At 40.5% G+C, this 16733-nt stretch overlaps 2 protein-coding genes across 4 annotated transcripts in view; one reads left to right on the forward strand and one right to left on the reverse strand.

Moving 5' to 3' along the window:
• tprb (translocated promoter region b, nuclear basket protein) overlaps nt 1-8082 on the forward strand; it is a 25651-nt gene extending 17569 nt beyond the window's left edge. For 2 of the 3 annotated variants that reach the window (XM_060866907.1, XM_060866908.1), the window contains exons 32-50: nt 577-775; nt 890-1095; nt 1213-1286; nt 1385-1581; nt 1740-2021; nt 2557-2699; nt 2813-2893; nt 3114-3308; nt 3516-3650; nt 3736-3823; nt 3944-4098; nt 4235-4303; nt 4407-4507; nt 4694-4800; nt 6435-6533; nt 6753-6906; nt 7202-7320; nt 7584-7673; nt 7857-8082. In XM_060866907.1, coding sequence (XP_060722890.1) covers nt 577-775; nt 890-1095; nt 1213-1286; nt 1385-1581; nt 1740-2021; nt 2557-2699; nt 2813-2893; nt 3114-3308; nt 3516-3650; nt 3736-3823; nt 3944-4098; nt 4235-4303; nt 4407-4507; nt 4694-4800; nt 6435-6533; nt 6753-6906; nt 7202-7320; nt 7584-7673; nt 7857-7900 — 2538 coding nt within the window. In that variant the 3' untranslated portion in view covers nt 7901-8082. The remainder of the gene's footprint in view (nt 1-576; nt 776-889; nt 1096-1212; nt 1287-1384; nt 1582-1739; nt 2022-2556; nt 2700-2812; nt 2894-3113; nt 3309-3515; nt 3651-3735; nt 3824-3943; nt 4099-4234; nt 4304-4406; nt 4508-4693; nt 4801-6434; nt 6534-6752; nt 6907-7201; nt 7321-7583; nt 7674-7856) is intronic. The other variant, XM_060866909.1, reaches the window with a different exon arrangement.
• The window catches only part of prg4b (proteoglycan 4b), a 10194-nt gene continuing 1120 nt past the window's right edge, over nt 7660-16733 (reverse strand). The window contains exons 4-14 of the mRNA XM_060866910.1: nt 16301-16423; nt 14075-14143; nt 13275-13373; nt 12847-13179; nt 12071-12751; nt 11818-11904; nt 10763-10899; nt 10506-10659; nt 9860-9955; nt 9397-9522; nt 7660-8773 (exon numbers count right to left, since the gene is read on the reverse strand). Of these exons, the coding sequence (XP_060722893.1) occupies nt 8652-8773; nt 9397-9522; nt 9860-9955; nt 10506-10659; nt 10763-10899; nt 11818-11904; nt 12071-12751; nt 12847-13179; nt 13275-13373; nt 14075-14143; nt 16301-16423 (2027 nt within the window). The 3' untranslated portion in view covers nt 7660-8651. The remainder of the gene's footprint in view (nt 8774-9396; nt 9523-9859; nt 9956-10505; nt 10660-10762; nt 10900-11817; nt 11905-12070; nt 12752-12846; nt 13180-13274; nt 13374-14074; nt 14144-16300; nt 16424-16733) is intronic.

Genomic DNA, 16733 nt, shown 5'->3' on the forward strand with positions numbered 1-16733 from the left:
ATTAATTACATTATTTTTTATTTTTTTTTTTACATTTTACCATGGATTCTACTAATCCCACAATTATTAGTAATTCTGTAACAATAAAAATACATAACGTTGAACCCTGTGCGTGGCTGCAGAAGTAGACTTGGGAGGAAGGTGAAATTACAGCGGTTTTGGGCTCTTTGTTTTTTTTTTTTTCCCATCATGGTTCATCATTTAATATTAATAAATCAACTGAAACTGCTCCGTTATTAGCTAGTAGCTTTCACTACATCAAAGACACACTCCATGTGGGGTGTGTGTGTGTGTGTGTGTGTGTGTGTGTGTGTGTGTGTTACACGCCCCACCAGCTATGAAACTTTATCCTCTGGTTATTGAAGTTAATATAAGCACAAAGGAACACATGAGTAGAGTGGTGGTAATAAAACACAGGTGAGAATCATCACACACAACCTGCCAGTTCAGCCCACCTCCTTTCCATTCACACGCCATGCCCGAGCACCTCGACCATGCCACAGCTTAATTTAGTTGGCTGTTAAGTGCTCCATTTGGTGAGCGCTACACTTAAGTGAAAGTGTTGTCTGTCTGCAGACTATTGGGGAGCGTGAAACAGAAACACATAATGCACAGGACCAGGTATCCCATCTGCAGGGGGAGCTAACACACCTGCGCCTAGAGCTAGTGGAAAAGTCAGCCCAGGAAGACAGGCTTCGGCAGCAGCTGGCTGAAAAGGAGGATCGGACCAGGAAGGCAATTGTTGGGGCAAAACAGAAAATTAACCACCTTGTTGGTAAGAACCTCAAGGCATTTTCTACAAGTGTGAGATGTATACATTTTTTATTTTTTTTTCATTTAAGTGTTTATTGGAGTGCGCATTGTGACACATTTCTCCTTTCTTGTGCAGATGTGAAAGGTCAGTTGGTGAAGGAGAATGAGGAGCTGAAGCAGCAGCGCGAGGAGCTGGAGGTACGCATAAATGCACTACGGTCACAGTATGAGGGCCGCCTGAGCCGACAGGAGAAGGAGCTGCGAGAGCTACGGGACCTGCGTGAGCAGCAGGAGAGACATGTAGAGCAGAGAGATGAGCCACTGGAGCAAGGCCCCAGCAAGGTAACTTACAGAAACCTTTCTATTGGTTTAAACCTTTGTTTCTGTTAACAGGGTTTTAGTGACTACTTTTTTCTTTTTCTGCAATGCTCAGTGTTGATCATTGTGTTGTGTTCCCAGACTCAGGAGCAGCAGAGGACGACAGAACAGAGGCAGATTTCTCTGAAATCTACACCAGTGGCTGAAAGGGGCAGGTGTGTTATTCTAAACAGACTAGCATTCATGCTTCATTGAAGAATTTACTTTGATGGATTTATTGATTGATTGATTTATTTTATTATTTTTTCTTTAGTGCAAGCACCTCTGAGCCGCCTACAGCTAATATAAAACCTACTCCCCTGGTGGCAACCCCCAGCAAGCCCCCAGCCATTCCAGGAAACAAGCCCACTCCGAGGGCCAGTATAAAACCAATGATCACCCCTGCTGCAGTGCCCACACCCACTCCTACTGCAACAGTGATGCCCACCACCCAGCAGGAGAGCCAGGAAGGTACGTACTGAGGTTACACACAATGTGTTCTTAACCCTGCTTCTGGAGATCTTCTACTCGTAATACGGACATAATACGAATTTATATGTAGAACTGAAAACTACAGCTGTTATCTGCATAGAGATTTTATTTTCTGATCTCCTGATGCTGTTCCCCAGCGATGTCATCAGAGGCTCCTCTGGACCACGTGCCTGTCTATGGAAGCACCACTGGTTCTGTGCGCTCCACCAGCCCCAATATCCAGACCACGCTGACTCAGCCCATGCTAAGTGTCCAGCAGAGCCAGACCACTGCATTCGTCCAGCCCACACAGCAGCAGAGCTTACCCCCCACCGAGCCTACGAGTCAGGAGCCTGCGTCTGCTACCATGATGATGGAGGCTACACCCAGCACTTCCCAGATAGAGAGACCATCCACATCCACAGCTGTGTTTGGAACAGGTGATCCCACTGACTAATGCCTTAAGGGCATCCAAATCTGTCAGTCTTTTGAGCTCAGGATACAACAGAGCTCTCCACATGTTCTCCCTGAGTTTGTGTCATTTTAGGTTCTCAAGTTTCCTCCCTCAAAAAAATAATAGTAGCCTAAGGCTAAGGTGATTTGCCCCTAGGTGCATGGCACCCTGTGATGCACTGGTGTCACATTCAGGGTGCATTCTTACCTCTTTCTGTGAGTGTATGTAGCTCACCGTGTTTAAATTCCAGGATGTTTCCCTTTGGACTGACAGAACTGGTGAAGTTAAATTGCCTAACTAAATTAAAGTTAGTGAGTATAGGGATGGTCTGGCACAAATTTAAACTTAACCATCATTACAAACATAACCATTCATCAGTGACTGATGTTACAGGTATCATATGTATACAAGCTCATGCTCTGTTAAAGTTAAACCTGTTAGATGTTTACTAATGAATTCTGGGTTACTAATATCAGCCTATCCTTGCCTTTCCTGGAGTTAACATGTCCTTCCCTCTGCAGTTTCTGCCACACCTGGAAGCACCTTAACTAAGCGGCCTCGAGAGGAGGAGCTGGATAACATAACAGTGGAGCTGGAGCCTCAGGAGGAGCCCACTGAACCTCCCATCTCCAAGAAGCTCCGTATGCAGAGAGTAGAGCTGGAGGTGAGGCTTCCACCTAAAATATAAACAGATGTAAAATTAGGACTCCAAACGAGAGCTATTGAGCTCAGGGCTGCTCCTATCTCAGCATTTATTGATTTAATGTTTGCATTTAGATGGAGATGCTCACTGAGGACAGCACTGAAGCTGAGAGTGTCGTACCAGGAGGCAGCCAGGAAGCAGCTGAGGCTGTTGATGTAAGTGTGTGTATTGTTATAAGGGATTTTGGTGAAAAATTTCAATCAACTAATACTATTACAAAACTACAGACTACAACAATACATTTATCAGATAGTCTGTCACAGCGGGAGAAGGTTTTCAATTGATTGTGTTAACCATATTCACACAAGGTGACTGTACACACTGTATACTTTTACTTTTGAGAACAACATCTCAATATGTTGTATTTATTTGTAGGAGCTGGAAAACTATCCCACTCTGGAAGAAGTCGATGAGGAGTCTGGGGCATCTCAGTCTGTACCTGTGGAATTTCTTCTCTCCCAGGTGTCTGATTCACACAGTCAGGAAGAGCCAAATGAACCAGTGATCGTCATTGTCAGTGACTCGGAAAGTGAGGAAGAGCAGGAGGAGGATACGGACGAAGAGGAGCAGGTAACATGATTTCATTACTTTTTAGAACCTTTGGTATTATTACCAATTCTGAACATCTGTTTTATAGCTTTATAGCAGCTAAAGGTTGGTATCCTTCATTTGCACTGTATATTAAATAAGTTTTGTTTTTGGAAAGTAATTTGATCCTGTTGGGCTTCATAGTTGGACTTAGTGAATGTTTATAACTTGTCATTGTTTTCAACTCAGGAATTTGAGGAAGAGGATGATGATGATGAGGAGGAGGATGATGATGAGGGAGGAATTGAGGTGGAAGGAGAGGACAGCAATGAGGGGAGCGGCAACGGAGATCCCAGTGAGGCCTATGATTGTGACAATACTGAGGTAAAAACACTTTGGTGCTTGTCTTTTTCCCTCCACACAAATAGGTCTATAGTTTGTTTAACTTGACACCCTTGCTTTCCTTTAGGGTCCTGATGCTACTGACCCAGGTACTGAAAATGAAGAAAGTCTCGGTGCAACAGACTCCACCCAGTGCATAGCTGTCTCCGCCCCCAGTAAGATGCCTTAAGCCACTTTCAGTGTCCATTGTCTTTATGGGGTGACTCGTGTGATTGTAAATTCTCCTAAAGTTTTCTAAGTATGATCATCCTAGAGCATCTTTATCACCCCCACAGTATCAAGCTCGATGGTGACGTTCTCCCCTGAACCAATCTCCAGCTCTGCACCTCGTCCTCCACCGTCCCCACGGAGACTGCAGCAAACTCTGCCTCCTCGACTTAGCATTCTGGCTCCGCCTATACAGGAGCTAGCTCCACCCTCTCAAGTTCAGGTATTTACAAGTCATATTTTTTACGTTTCCAGCATTCTTGTTTTAATTTGTTTGAATACAGATTTTATTTGTCATTTATTTACAAGAATCTTGTAATGAACGCAATATGACAGTAAGCTGAATGTGTGTTTGTCAGCGCATCCCTGCGAGACGGCAGCCTGTAGGACGAGGACTTCAGCTGACTTCAGGAGTGTCCGGTAGTACAGTAAGTTTATTTATTATTTTTTAATCTGTAGCTTCAGCTTTTTCAGCTCTTGTTCATCTCCATGATTTCACTCTGCTCTTTATTCTTCCTGCTGAACTGCCAGCAGCCTCAGCAGCACTTCTATGAGGAGGATGACCGCATGGTCCCCAGCACCCCAACACTGCCTGTTTCCCATCGCACAGACTGCTTCAGTGAAGCTCTCCAGTGAGTATTAGTATTAACATTCAGACAAATTCAGTTTAAACTAAAACTATGTTTGACTGTAATTAAGAACATTATGCTTTTCTTAAGATCATCTGTATTTTATAGCCACTCAGATAATGTGGTGAGTTCTTGTGCAGTTTGTGTTGAAGTGAGGGATGTTGATCACAAGTGCGGGTGTTGTGTTAGTTCTCCACAGGTAGCAGGTGTGCTGCGTTTCGGTTTTGGCCTCTCTGATGATGTCCCGCAGACCAGCTCTTCCAATGCAGATCTGGATCAACTGGCTTCGCAAGGAGGTAGTGTGTACTTGCTGAATCCTCCATACCAACTTGCTATGAATCACGAATTTAACAAAAAAAAAAAGTGATAAGGTGACAAACACTGCTGTGTTTTAAAATTCAATAAACAAAATTGAATATTTCTTCACAGGCAGGCATTGAGGGGGGTGTGTGTGAGTGGGACTGTGTGAGTGGGACTGTGAGTGTGTGTGTGTGTGTGAGTGGGACTGTGTGAGTGGGACTGTGAGTGTGTGTGTGAGTGGGACTGTGTGAGTGGGACTGTGTGTGTGTGAGACTGTGTGTGTGTGTGAGACTGTGTGTGTGAGTGGGACTGTGTGTGTGTGTGAGTGGGACTGTGTGTGTGTGTGAGTGGGACTGCGTGTGTGTGAGTGGGACTGTGTGTGTGTGAGTGGGACTGTGTGTGTGTGTGTGTGTGAGTGGGACTGTGTGTGTGTGCGTGTGTGAGTGGGACTGTGCGTGTGTGAGTGGGACTGTGCGTGTGTGTGTGTGAGTGGGACTGTGCGTGTGTGTGTGTGAGTGGGAGTGTGTGTGTGTGAGTGGGACTGTGCGTGTGTGTGTGTGAGTGGAACTGTGCGTGTGTGTGTGTGAGTGGGACTGTGCGTGTGTGTGTGTGAGTGGGACTGTACGCGTGTGGTTATGGGTAGGGCTGGGCGATAAAATGATAACGATATGTATTGCGATAGACACGAGATCGATATCAATAAAAAATGTGTCCGGTAAAACGTTCGATATTTTTTATTCTTCGTCGGAAGAAAACAGAGGTTGTGAAGCAAGTTTGGTTGCATTAACAAAGGCACTTACTCTCGTAACCTAGCAACGTAGGGAGTGACATGCTAACAGCCAATCATGAAACAGTATCAAGTTTGGTTGTGCCATATCGTTGACTCGTGCTGGTCTGCTGGATTCCTCTTCAGTAACCGGCGACTGATGAGCAGAAAATGAGCCGCAGCGAGCGAGAAAATTGTAAATAAAAGAGGAAAAGTCAGTGCGCCAGTACGGTGGTTTATTGGATTTTATAAGTCTGACCGTAGTCACACCAACGTCGTCTGCTAATTATGCAAGACTGTCGTCCCCGGCAAGACCCCGGTAATACCTATAAAGACTAATAATAATAAATAATATAAAAATAATAAAAAATATTCTCTGTTTATATTTAACACTGAAGTATTTTATTCCACTTTATTAAGCATTTCTTACATTTTCTTTCATTTTGCACCTTAAATGTTAAGAGATAATTGTTAAGTGTTCATTATGACTTTAGACTTATGTTTACATTATAATTATTAGAGTTGCTTGTTGTTGACATTTCTGTCTTAATAACTGAGGAGATAATGATCAGAGGAATTTAAGTTTAAAATAAAAATGTTTAAATGTAATATATTTTTCTCCTGGTCCTTATTTTAAATGGGTCATAAAAAATATCAATAATTATCGATATCGTGATACAGTTTTCAGCCATATCGCCCAGCCCTAGTTGTGGGTGGGAGGGAGAGTGGTGGTGTGGTTGTGGGTGGGTGGGGGTGTGTGTGGGAGAGCGGTGAAGTGTGTGTGTGTGGGGGGGGGGAGGTGTGTGTGTGGGAGAGAGATTGTGTGTGTGTGCGGTGTTCATGGTGTGCCTGTGCACTCTGTAGGGCTTGGTATGTACGACAGTCCCATGTTTCTGCCCGCTTATGAAGACTCGGCAGGGGGACGTAGTGTACCTACTACCCCTCTACAGGTGGCTGCTCCAGGTATGTGCTCCAGCAAAGCAAACACACACACACACACACACACACACACACACACACACACACACACCTTCACCAGTCCAGGAAGACATTCCTAAAGCCATGATGTCACCTAATTAAAAGCTCCAGATGTTAATAGTTGATACTCATGGTGTTCACTGTAGCTATTCATGTTGTATTCTGTATGGTCACTGATGCTGGTCATTTTCTGCTCATATTCAGTCACTGCGTTCTCAGACACACACTCCTCAGAGGTGACTGAACACGCCTCCCAGTCTGTGCCAACAGTAAGCACATCTACACCGAGCGTGTGTGTTGTGACCGGGCCCAGCATAGCTGAAGAGCAAGATGTCCTGCTAGAAGCAGGAGAAGATGGGTGAGCTTGTTTGCAGTAGTCAAACATTACAAGGATAAAAATGTTAAATGAGTTCTTAAATAAAACATAAAAAAACACAGTGTCTAAAGTACAAGCTGTCCCACATTTCCTTTGCCAAAAAATGAACCCATTTTTATGTAAAACCCATTTTTATAGAATGCTATGGTAAATTCTACAAAGTTGCTTGTTGTTTGATTTTTAACTCTATAGAATTAGGGAATATTAGTGCATTGGAATCATGTTCTGTTTAGTAGAACAGAATCTACATGAAGTGCTCAATGAAATGTGTTTTTAGAAGCGGTACAGAGGTAGTACTGGAGTCGGCATCTCAGACTGATGCTGAAGAGCCAGTTCAACCTTCTGATGATGCCAGTCTCCCCTCTACCAGCCAGGAGCCTTCATCCAGCTCCGCAGGTGCGCGCACACACACACACACACACACACACACACACACACACACACACACACACACACAGCCTGATGTTTATGCAGAGAACTGAGTAACAATTCCTCAGGAATTGAGGAATTCCTGCTTTTCATCCCTCCTGAGCGTTTGAGTAATTATGTAATTGTCATTGAGATGTCCAGCTTTAACAAAAGCACAATGTGTGTGACTACAGCAGTGTTAAACACATCTACACTCCTTTTCTTTCCCCTTTATTTTCATTCATTCTCAGACACGAGCAGCACTCAGCCACCCAAAGTCAGAACAGGATCAGGCAGGCAGTGGACCCGAGGACGTGCCACCAGAGGTTTCGTTAAGAGAGGTATTTTATTTACCATGTTTATTTACCATGTTATGTACACACACAGACATCGATAACAAGATAAACATTGGGGCAGTTTTATTAGAAATCATTGAAAGAAGGTATGAAATGCATCTAGTGGACATTATATGTTAAAGAGCATGCCTGTAAGATAACAGTGCTTTATCCTGTTTCTTACTGCAGATGGATCAGTAGTTATGGGAGTGCGAAGGCGCTTTGCCAGATGAATCCAGAAATGTTGCAGTCATTCTAGTTGCTACTCAAACCCTTCGACAAGCTGTTCCACTAGAGATGTGATCATTCTCAAGTTCAGATTTCCATCCATTTGTATTTACTTTAAGCTTTTATGCTGAAACTAAAGTGTTGCTATATATTCTGTGGATATAATAAAGAATTTTTTGGTACAAAATGATTCTTTCTTTTTTTTTTTAAAGCTGCTTTTACACAAAACACGAAGAGGAAACTTGATATTGCTGAGATGGTGATTGTGCAATACTGAGACACTTTTGACCCATTTTATAACTACATTCTTGCTGGCCCTAACCAGTCTGACATGCTTAGATGTATGATCTGTAATAAATATTAGTTTATTCAAATATTAATAGTAGTATGATGTGTATAAGAAAATGAATGAAAGTGGAGCTGATAAACTGGCTGTATACAGTCTAGTCACACCATGTACCAATAAATGTTCCAAAAATAGCCTCGGTATTGTTTGTTTTTCAGTTTTGGAATATGAGTCATAAATATCCTTATTCACTGGCACTGTTTTTCTCGCTTGCCCTCTAAACCTGATTGGTCAAGTAAGTAAGGTTTGAACTTTGGAAAGCTGGCGTTTTAAAAAAGCCGTTAGTGAGACACTTTCACATAAATGTGTTTTTCTTTTGTGTTAAAAGAAACTTAAGTTTTACATCAATATTCAATTATATAATAAAACGATCTTGCACAGAGTCCTCATTTTAAATGGCATAGCGTGTCCTACATATTGCTTGTCTCTGGGCATCTGAACCAGCTTTTGGCTGATTTTTGCTTGTCTTGTCCAGCCCTAGGAGTGAGAATGACTGGAGTGTCACCTTCCATCTTCAAACTGTAGTATTTGGCTGAAAAAAAAAAAGGCAACATTTCTATTAACAGTATAAAATATAAATGTAGTATATTTTAGCGCAGTAAAGTTAAGCCTTAAGCTGCCTAGACATGCCATTTATTTTTTCTTCCCAATGAGGAATTTGGTTTAAAACACTTCTTTGTAGTGATCGAACACTTGTTATGAGGAGCTATATAGCAATTTTGTTGTTTTGTTAATGACGGCATAACCAGAGAATTTAACCATGTGCCATTACCTCAGGCCTCTTAACTAGTGTCTAGTCTGTCTGGTTTAAAGGAGCTGCCAACTTTCCTACCCCACCCAGGTGTGTTCAAGACCCCAGCTAGACATGAGTTCAAACTAGGTTTTCACCACCCAAAGCGGTGTCCTAAAACCCTTATATTGTGTCGCAGAAAAGTCTGTGTTCGTTTCTTTGCAGTTGCTGTCATTAACAAAACATCACACTCTTCCTAAAAAGTGTTTGATGACCACAGAGATGTGTTTTAAACCAAACCTAGCTCTTTATATGATTTCATAAGTTCTTGTGACCCACGTTCTAGAAATAATGTTCATTTCTTCACAGCCTGAATTTGTTTGGTGTGTCAGAAACTTTGGAACCAGTTTGTGTAATGTACTTACTTGATGAAAACACATAGTATTTGTATCCGTCCCCTCCTGTAGTGCGTACTGACACAGCTGATGTCACTGTGGGCGGAAAGCCTACCCACGTCTTACTAATTTCGATCTGTTGACCCAGAGAAGGGACTGAAAGAGAAAAATTGATCTGTTGTTGTAAATTTCAGCTTGTACATTTTGTTTCAGGCATAAATTCATGGTTTGAGTCACCCTTCCCATCAGTGTGTGAGGTCAGTTGACTTTTTCTGGAATAATGTTCTGTTATATCGAGTGTGTGTCATGGTGAGATGTTTTACAGGAGTAATGGGATTACTTCACTGTCTGGCGAGCTACAGAGTGTAGTCTTATCTCTGTGTTGTGTTTACACCAGGGTTTATCTACACAGTGATAACTCTATAACCAGCTCCCCACCTCCACCATTGAAAAGAACTTTATCTAAGAACATTTCCTTAATTAAAGTTGTTACCTGCTTCTCTTCTTAATCTCTTCTTTACTATGACTGCCGTTGACTTGCTGCCACAGTGAGGTTTGTTGAGGTAGCTGTATCTCTGAGCCAGTCCACCTGCAGGCAGTGCAACAACATGAGAAGTTTGGAAAGCCACATAACTTGCTGAAAATCTTTTATTTTATTCAAATTATTTCAGAGCTTTCCATAGATTAATTAAATGTGCAAAATATAAGTATTGTTTATACTAGCTTTTATTTAACAGACCTGCCAACCTTCAGACCTTTTGGACAGAAACACATTTTCACACTGGTGTATCCCGGAGATGTCACTTAAAAATACACCTGTTTTCTCTGCGTGGAAAAGAGCCGATCAACAATCTCGAATGATTGTCAGTTTCATAGTTATTTTGTTCACTGATGTCTTGCATTAATATTTCCTCTGTCAAGTTTTGAGTTAATTTATGTGAAATGAAATCTATTCACTCACAAAAGTACCAAAGGCTCTTTTTAATGTGAACTCTTCCTGTTGGTAGTCCACTCCCTTTACCACTAGGTTACCACATCCCCAGGTTGGCAGATCTGTTATTGTTAAAAATATTCTTAGTACTTGCAGAAGAATATTTCTGAATACTGATGGAGTTAAAGCAAAATCATGCAGTTTGAACCTGTTTTAAAGAAGAATACAGACTCCCTTCTGCTTCTGTACTGAGGCATGGATAAAGCTGCGACAACTTGTCCCCTAAGTCCAAATCCCTCACTGATGGGTCTGGGGAAGCCGACATCCATGATGTCATTTTCAAACCTCCAGTATTTATCTCCCTATTGGACACACATGATGCACACATAACACAAATCTGGGAATTAATTGTATAATGTGATTGTACATGATTATTAACACTTTAATGATTATTAGTAAAAGTACCCTGAAGATGTAGGTCTTGCCGTGGCAGTTACAGCGCGTGAAGACAGTGTCAATGGGAGAAGGGATTCCCCAAAAGTCTGTGATTAACTGAGCAGGCCCAGCTTTTCTTCTGGAGTCCAGCATCCAAAAGTAGTGGCCTAGTATAAGATAGTGGAGGAGATATTTATGATACTTCAGCAGTCACAGTTCCTTGCAAGTGTGTTATTTTTGTGAATAAATGATGTTCACCATTATATAAATTCAACTGTCCATAAAGAATGTTTATTTATAGCTATAGAAATAGACTAATGAAATACATTCATTCAACTTCAGCCTTCTTTATCCTAGTCAAAGTCACTGCCGAGCCGAACCCAGAAAAAAAAAAAACAGGGCTAGAAGTGAAATAATAAAACCCGTCTCGGATGCCAGTTTATTTTAGGCCACAACACAAATGCACCTGAGCTCAGGATCCAACCAAGACCCCTGGAGGTGTGGGGCACCAGTGTGCTTAATGCTGCACATCACCAAGAAATGATTGGGCATGATTTTAAAACTGGATTGGGACAAAATTGTGCTAAAGACCTGCATTATACCATTTGCACATAATGTTCGAATCTTTGCTGGAAATAAAGACTGGACATTAAGTACTGTAGTGGAAAATTTAAGCTTAATCTTATGAGCATGCATGTATTATTTTAGAGAATAATAGAACTGTGTGTGCAATCCCAAGGTTAGGAGCAGATAACTGTAGCCTCAGAAGCGAAGAAACAGGAATTTGTCTAATTCTAATCGCAAGATAAGGCGAGTTTGTACGAAAGGTTTGACACATCTGTCTGCTGGCTGTTTGCAAATGTATTCGAACAAGGAAACTTTTGTGAGCTAATCAGAAGAGATACTTTCATGCAAGTGATGATTATTTTGGCAGTATTATAAAATATTGTGTGCCTTTTTAGCAGGGATCCTCAAACTTTAGAGCTTGTGAAGACCTGTTGCAACAGAAATCTCTATTAAATGTTTTATTTTTCTACTTCTCATGTTTATTTGTCTCATAACTGAATTTGCTCCATAGCACTGACCTCGGAAAACCACAACACTGCCATTCCTAATCGTAGTCAAGCCATTGACTGGAAGATCACTGCAGAGATTAGTGTCACTGTTGGCATCTGTGAAAAGGAAAAAGGAAAAAAATCTGAATGACAAATACACTTCAACTATACAGCACTTCAATATTTGTTTTGTTGAAAAGTGTGTGAGTGCTCTCATTTGAATTAATGTACGTTTCTCAGAAAGAGTCACTTATACATTTTTCATTCTAAATGACATTCTTACCTGCCTGATAATCCTGAAGGTTTTTGCTAGTATCTATAGGTTTAATGGGTTTTTCTGGCATTTTAGTTGGAGAAGGGCTAACCTTCATGGAAGCAGGGGTTTCTATTAAGGCAGGGTCAGTTGGTGAATCCTTTGTAGAATGAATGCTGTTCATATCCTGGGGTTCATTTTGCGCTTCTGTTATTTTCTCAATGGTAGGTTTGTCTGTTGAGTCCTTTTCCTGGATTTCTTGGGTTGTGTTTTCACTGGGTTCCAACTGAGCATCTGTCTGGTTCTCAAGGTTTACCTCTGGATCAAGTCTGTCATCAGGGTTAGAAGGCTCATGATCTGTATTATTGGCCTGAGCACTGGCTGAAGGTGTGGGTTCGGGCTCTGAGGTGCTCTGGGAGTTTGTTGTTGCACTTTGTTCAGACATTGGTGTGGAATTTGGTCTAGTTGAAGCCATCTTAGGAGGAAGAGTTGGAACTGATGCAAGGTAGGAAAGTTGATCCTCTTCAAAGACAGTCTGAGGATTGATAGCAGTTGCTTTGGCGGTAGTTAGAGTTGTTGGGTCTGTTTTCAGGTCAGTCTGTTCAGTTGATATTGGAGGAAAATTAGGATCTGAGTTGTTAGGAGAAAGCTGCTCGGGTTCAAAGCTAGGTATATCAGGGTCTTTGTCAGCCAAAGAAGAACTAATTATACCTGGAATGAATAATACAGTTAAAGAAGAAACAAGCTAAAACTGAAATTGTGGTTTATTTTATTTTAAAGCTCTGAAGACATATTCATATCCTTACTTGGCACTGTTCCAGACCCAAGCAGGTCAGGGCGTAATTCTGTTTGGTTTTCAAATGTGTCGGTGTCCTGTTCAAAGACTGACTGAGGATTGATAGCAGTAGGTTTTGTGGTAGTTGTAGTTGTTGGGTCTGCTTTCAGGTCAGTCTGTTCAGATGCAGGTTTGATGTCCGTTGTGCTTGTGGTAGTTGCATACTGTTCTGAAGGTTCCTGGCTGATAGCCTGACCAGTTGATATTGGAGGAAAATTAGGATCTGAGTTGTTAGGAGAAAGCTGCTCAGGTTCAAAGGTAGGTATATCAGGGTCTTTGTCAGCCAAAGGAGAGACAGTTATACCTGGAATGAATAATACAGTTAAAGAAGAAACAAGCTGAAACTGAAATTGTGTTTTATTTTATTTTAAAGCTCCAAAGACATAGTCATATCCTTACTTGGCAATGTTACAGAATCAAGCGGGTAAGGGCGTAATTCTATTTGGTTTTCAAATGTGTCGGTGTCATAGGGAGAAGGCTTGCTACCACTTACAGCTTCTATAGGGGAAGAGCACAGGAAACGTGACAGGTCAATGATCATTATAAAGAACGCTATTCTTGCTCCAATTGTATACATTTATACACGTACCATGCGCTTTATTAGGAACACCTGCATGCTAAGCTTTTTTTTAGTGCAATGTATAAGGCAGGTCACATCAGGCAGGTCACAAAGGGGCATTTCCACCCACAAAAGTGTAGCTCACTTGACGAATGGTTTTCATATCATTCTTCAACTCTAGAGACTGTTGTGTGTGAAAATCCCACAATAAACTAATACAGGGGAAATGTGACCCCTCATTCCTGGTCCAAACCCTAGTTACAGTTTCTCACTCTCCTCTAGTGTAACATGCTGTCAGGTTCAGAGATACAGAACCCAGAAGCTTCAGTGTACCAGCCTCAGCCAGGACCAGCTGATAAGATACCTCGGTTTGATGCCAAGGCTTTTCCACTTTTCCTCAGTTTTATTAAGTACTAACCATTTCTTTTCTCTGATGACAGAACATTTTTGGTTTAGAATTTTTTCTAAACTAAAAGTTAACATATTTAAGTCATAATAGCAAACTATATGTTTTATTTGACTATTTTTGCACTGGTAGTCGTTTAAATTTTCATTTAAAGTCATTCGACCGGCTCGACTTTTTTACCTTTCCCGAAAATAGTCACACAAAATCCTTTTAAAAAAGAAAACCAAACATTACCTTCAGATGTGATGTAATCCAGAGGAGTGGTGACCTCAAACTCACTGTATTCTTCTTCCATTGAGGAATCTATCAGTCATTCATATAGGAAACCATGAAGTAATTACAGCATTGCTACACACACCAGTGATCACAGACTCACTCACAAATACTACACATGATTATTTTACTTGTGTCTGCAGTAATTATATAGCTCTGTTACCCTCTTGTGCATTTTTAAAGCAGTTTCTCTGACAGTTATTCATGAACACACTAGTGATGGGAATTTCGGTTCTTTTTCCACGAACCGGTTCTTTCAGACAGTTCCTTTTAATGAACCAGTTCAATAATCCAGTTCACCAGTTCTTTTACGTCCTGACGTAATGACGTAATTGCCGGCAGATATTAATACGATCAATTTAACACATTTGAAAAGTTCTTTGTAATCATAACTTTAGTTGAATACGTTTCTTACATTTAAGTTTTGCAACTAAAACACCCAGTACAGGCATTGATGTACAAACGTGGGTGTTTTACGTGTCTTAAAGATCTAAAGTTAATAAACTAATCTTCATTAACTTACAAAAAAAAGCATAATTTTGAAATGTTTCTTTCGCTCCATCAGTTGTTCCAAAAACTAATGAAACTGAGTTAAACACTCATACATTGATAAGACATTAAATCATAACCATTTACATTTGTTACTGTATCAGGTCAGTGATTTACGCATGCGCAGTAACAACAGATCATCGGTTCTCAGTATGTCGGACGCGTCCGAAAGAAACAGTTCTCAGTTCAGTGTACTGATGATTCGCTGTATCGGTTCAGTGATTCACGCATACGCAGTATCAACAGCTCGAGCTCACAGTTCTCTCAGCACAACATGTCTCAGTTCAGTGTACAGGAGTTACATAAACTCAGGGATATTAGTTTATTTAGAGTCAGAGGGACTGTCAGGCATGACCGGAAGTGAGTAACTTTAGTAACTTGTGGATCAGCGCTGACTCAAGACGCGAACTGTTTAGAACGAATCAGTCCGATTTGATGAACCGGTTCATCCAGTTCACTAAAAAGAACCGGTTCAAAAGAACGATTCGTTCACGAACTGGCCATCACTAGAACACACGCATTCACATACAATTGATAATATAAACAATAAAAAAAAAGCATTGAAGCATTGTAAATGTTAGTGTTAATTACACAATTAACTGAAATCTTTAACTGAATTTTGTAAATTAACTCACTGCTTTTTGTCAGCAATAACAAAGACATAAGCTCACAATGCACTAACTTTATAGCACACAATTGAAATGAACACTAGAAATGACTAAATATATATATATTTTAACTGAATTATAAGCCTTCTAGAATGTGATTTATTTATTTATTTCTAAAATGTTTTAATAAGAACACAACAATGAATTTCAGCCTCTGAACTGAACCGATGCTGGTTTTAAATCAAACTGATCAGGAACGTTTGCATATTAAGCAGGAAACAGCAGCAAAGTACTTGTGTGCACATTAATCGTAATTTAAGTCAAATATTGTATTTCTGCAAGAAGTCAGTATGCATTAGTCCTGTATTAGTTTTGCCTCCAAAATCATTGGCACCTTTACAAAAATGAGCAAAAATTATATTAGCAACTAAACAATAGACCCAATTCTGATTTATTCAAATATTATTAAAAATAATTTCATAAAATAAAATTCTCTCTAATATTGACATCCCTTAACAACATTTGAAATAACTGTCATTCTCAAAAATCCGTCGCATTGAAGTCATAACACGGCTTCACATCATTCACAGTGAAAAGCTGGAAAATTGCCGGGAATTGGATCAGTGGTGCTTTCAGGCTGTTGTGAAGATGGATGTTTTCATAAAGTTAGCTAAATATGTTTTTTCATGAGTGTTTCAGCTCAAGCCTGTTGTGTCTACCAAAAAATTCAGACTGGACCACAGACAATGTACAAAAATACTCCCATATCAACACAGAAATTATTAAAAAACACAAATGTCTACACCTTCACACTCAGTCTTCACCTGTGATCTGAATCGAAGAAGGAAATCCAAAAAAAAGGGTTTAATGAAAGTTAAAGAAAACTGTACTGTGTTTTGTGCTTTGTTTCTGTTTGTATCTAAAATTGTTGCTTATATTATAAATGGAGGCAATATTAATAGTGAAAGACATTGTATGCTGCATTTGCAGAACTAAAGTAAATTTTAAGAAGAAGATTTTATGAACTTACCCTCAGTGGTGCACTGGGTCTCATAGTCTGGACAGCACTGTTTGTATTTAACACACTCGATATCACAATGACACTGTCTCCCTCGCTTGAAATGCTCACCACATCGGCCTTTACAGGAGCCTCCTACAGCGGCACACAGAACGTCCTCATATCACTCAGACCTTTGTGTTTTCATATCTCATATGAAGTGATTTTTCATTTCAAACACTTTGTGTTTTCATATCTCATATCTCATATCTCACAATGGCCAACAATGTGATAACATACCTAAAAACTCAATTTTACTCCCAGTACATTCTAGTGTTGATGTTATTTATGAGTGCTGATTGATCAGACTGCTTCTGATGAGTTTGCACATACAGTTAAATGTAGGAGAGTTGATGTGGGATTTCAGGTTATAAGGATACTCCTTATACATAGACCATTTTCAACC

The sequence above is a fragment of the Tachysurus vachellii genome, chromosome 3, assembly GCF_030014155.1.
Source record: "Tachysurus vachellii isolate PV-2020 chromosome 3, HZAU_Pvac_v1, whole genome shotgun sequence".
Classification (NCBI taxonomy): domain Eukaryota; kingdom Metazoa; phylum Chordata; class Actinopteri; order Siluriformes; family Bagridae; genus Tachysurus; species Tachysurus vachellii.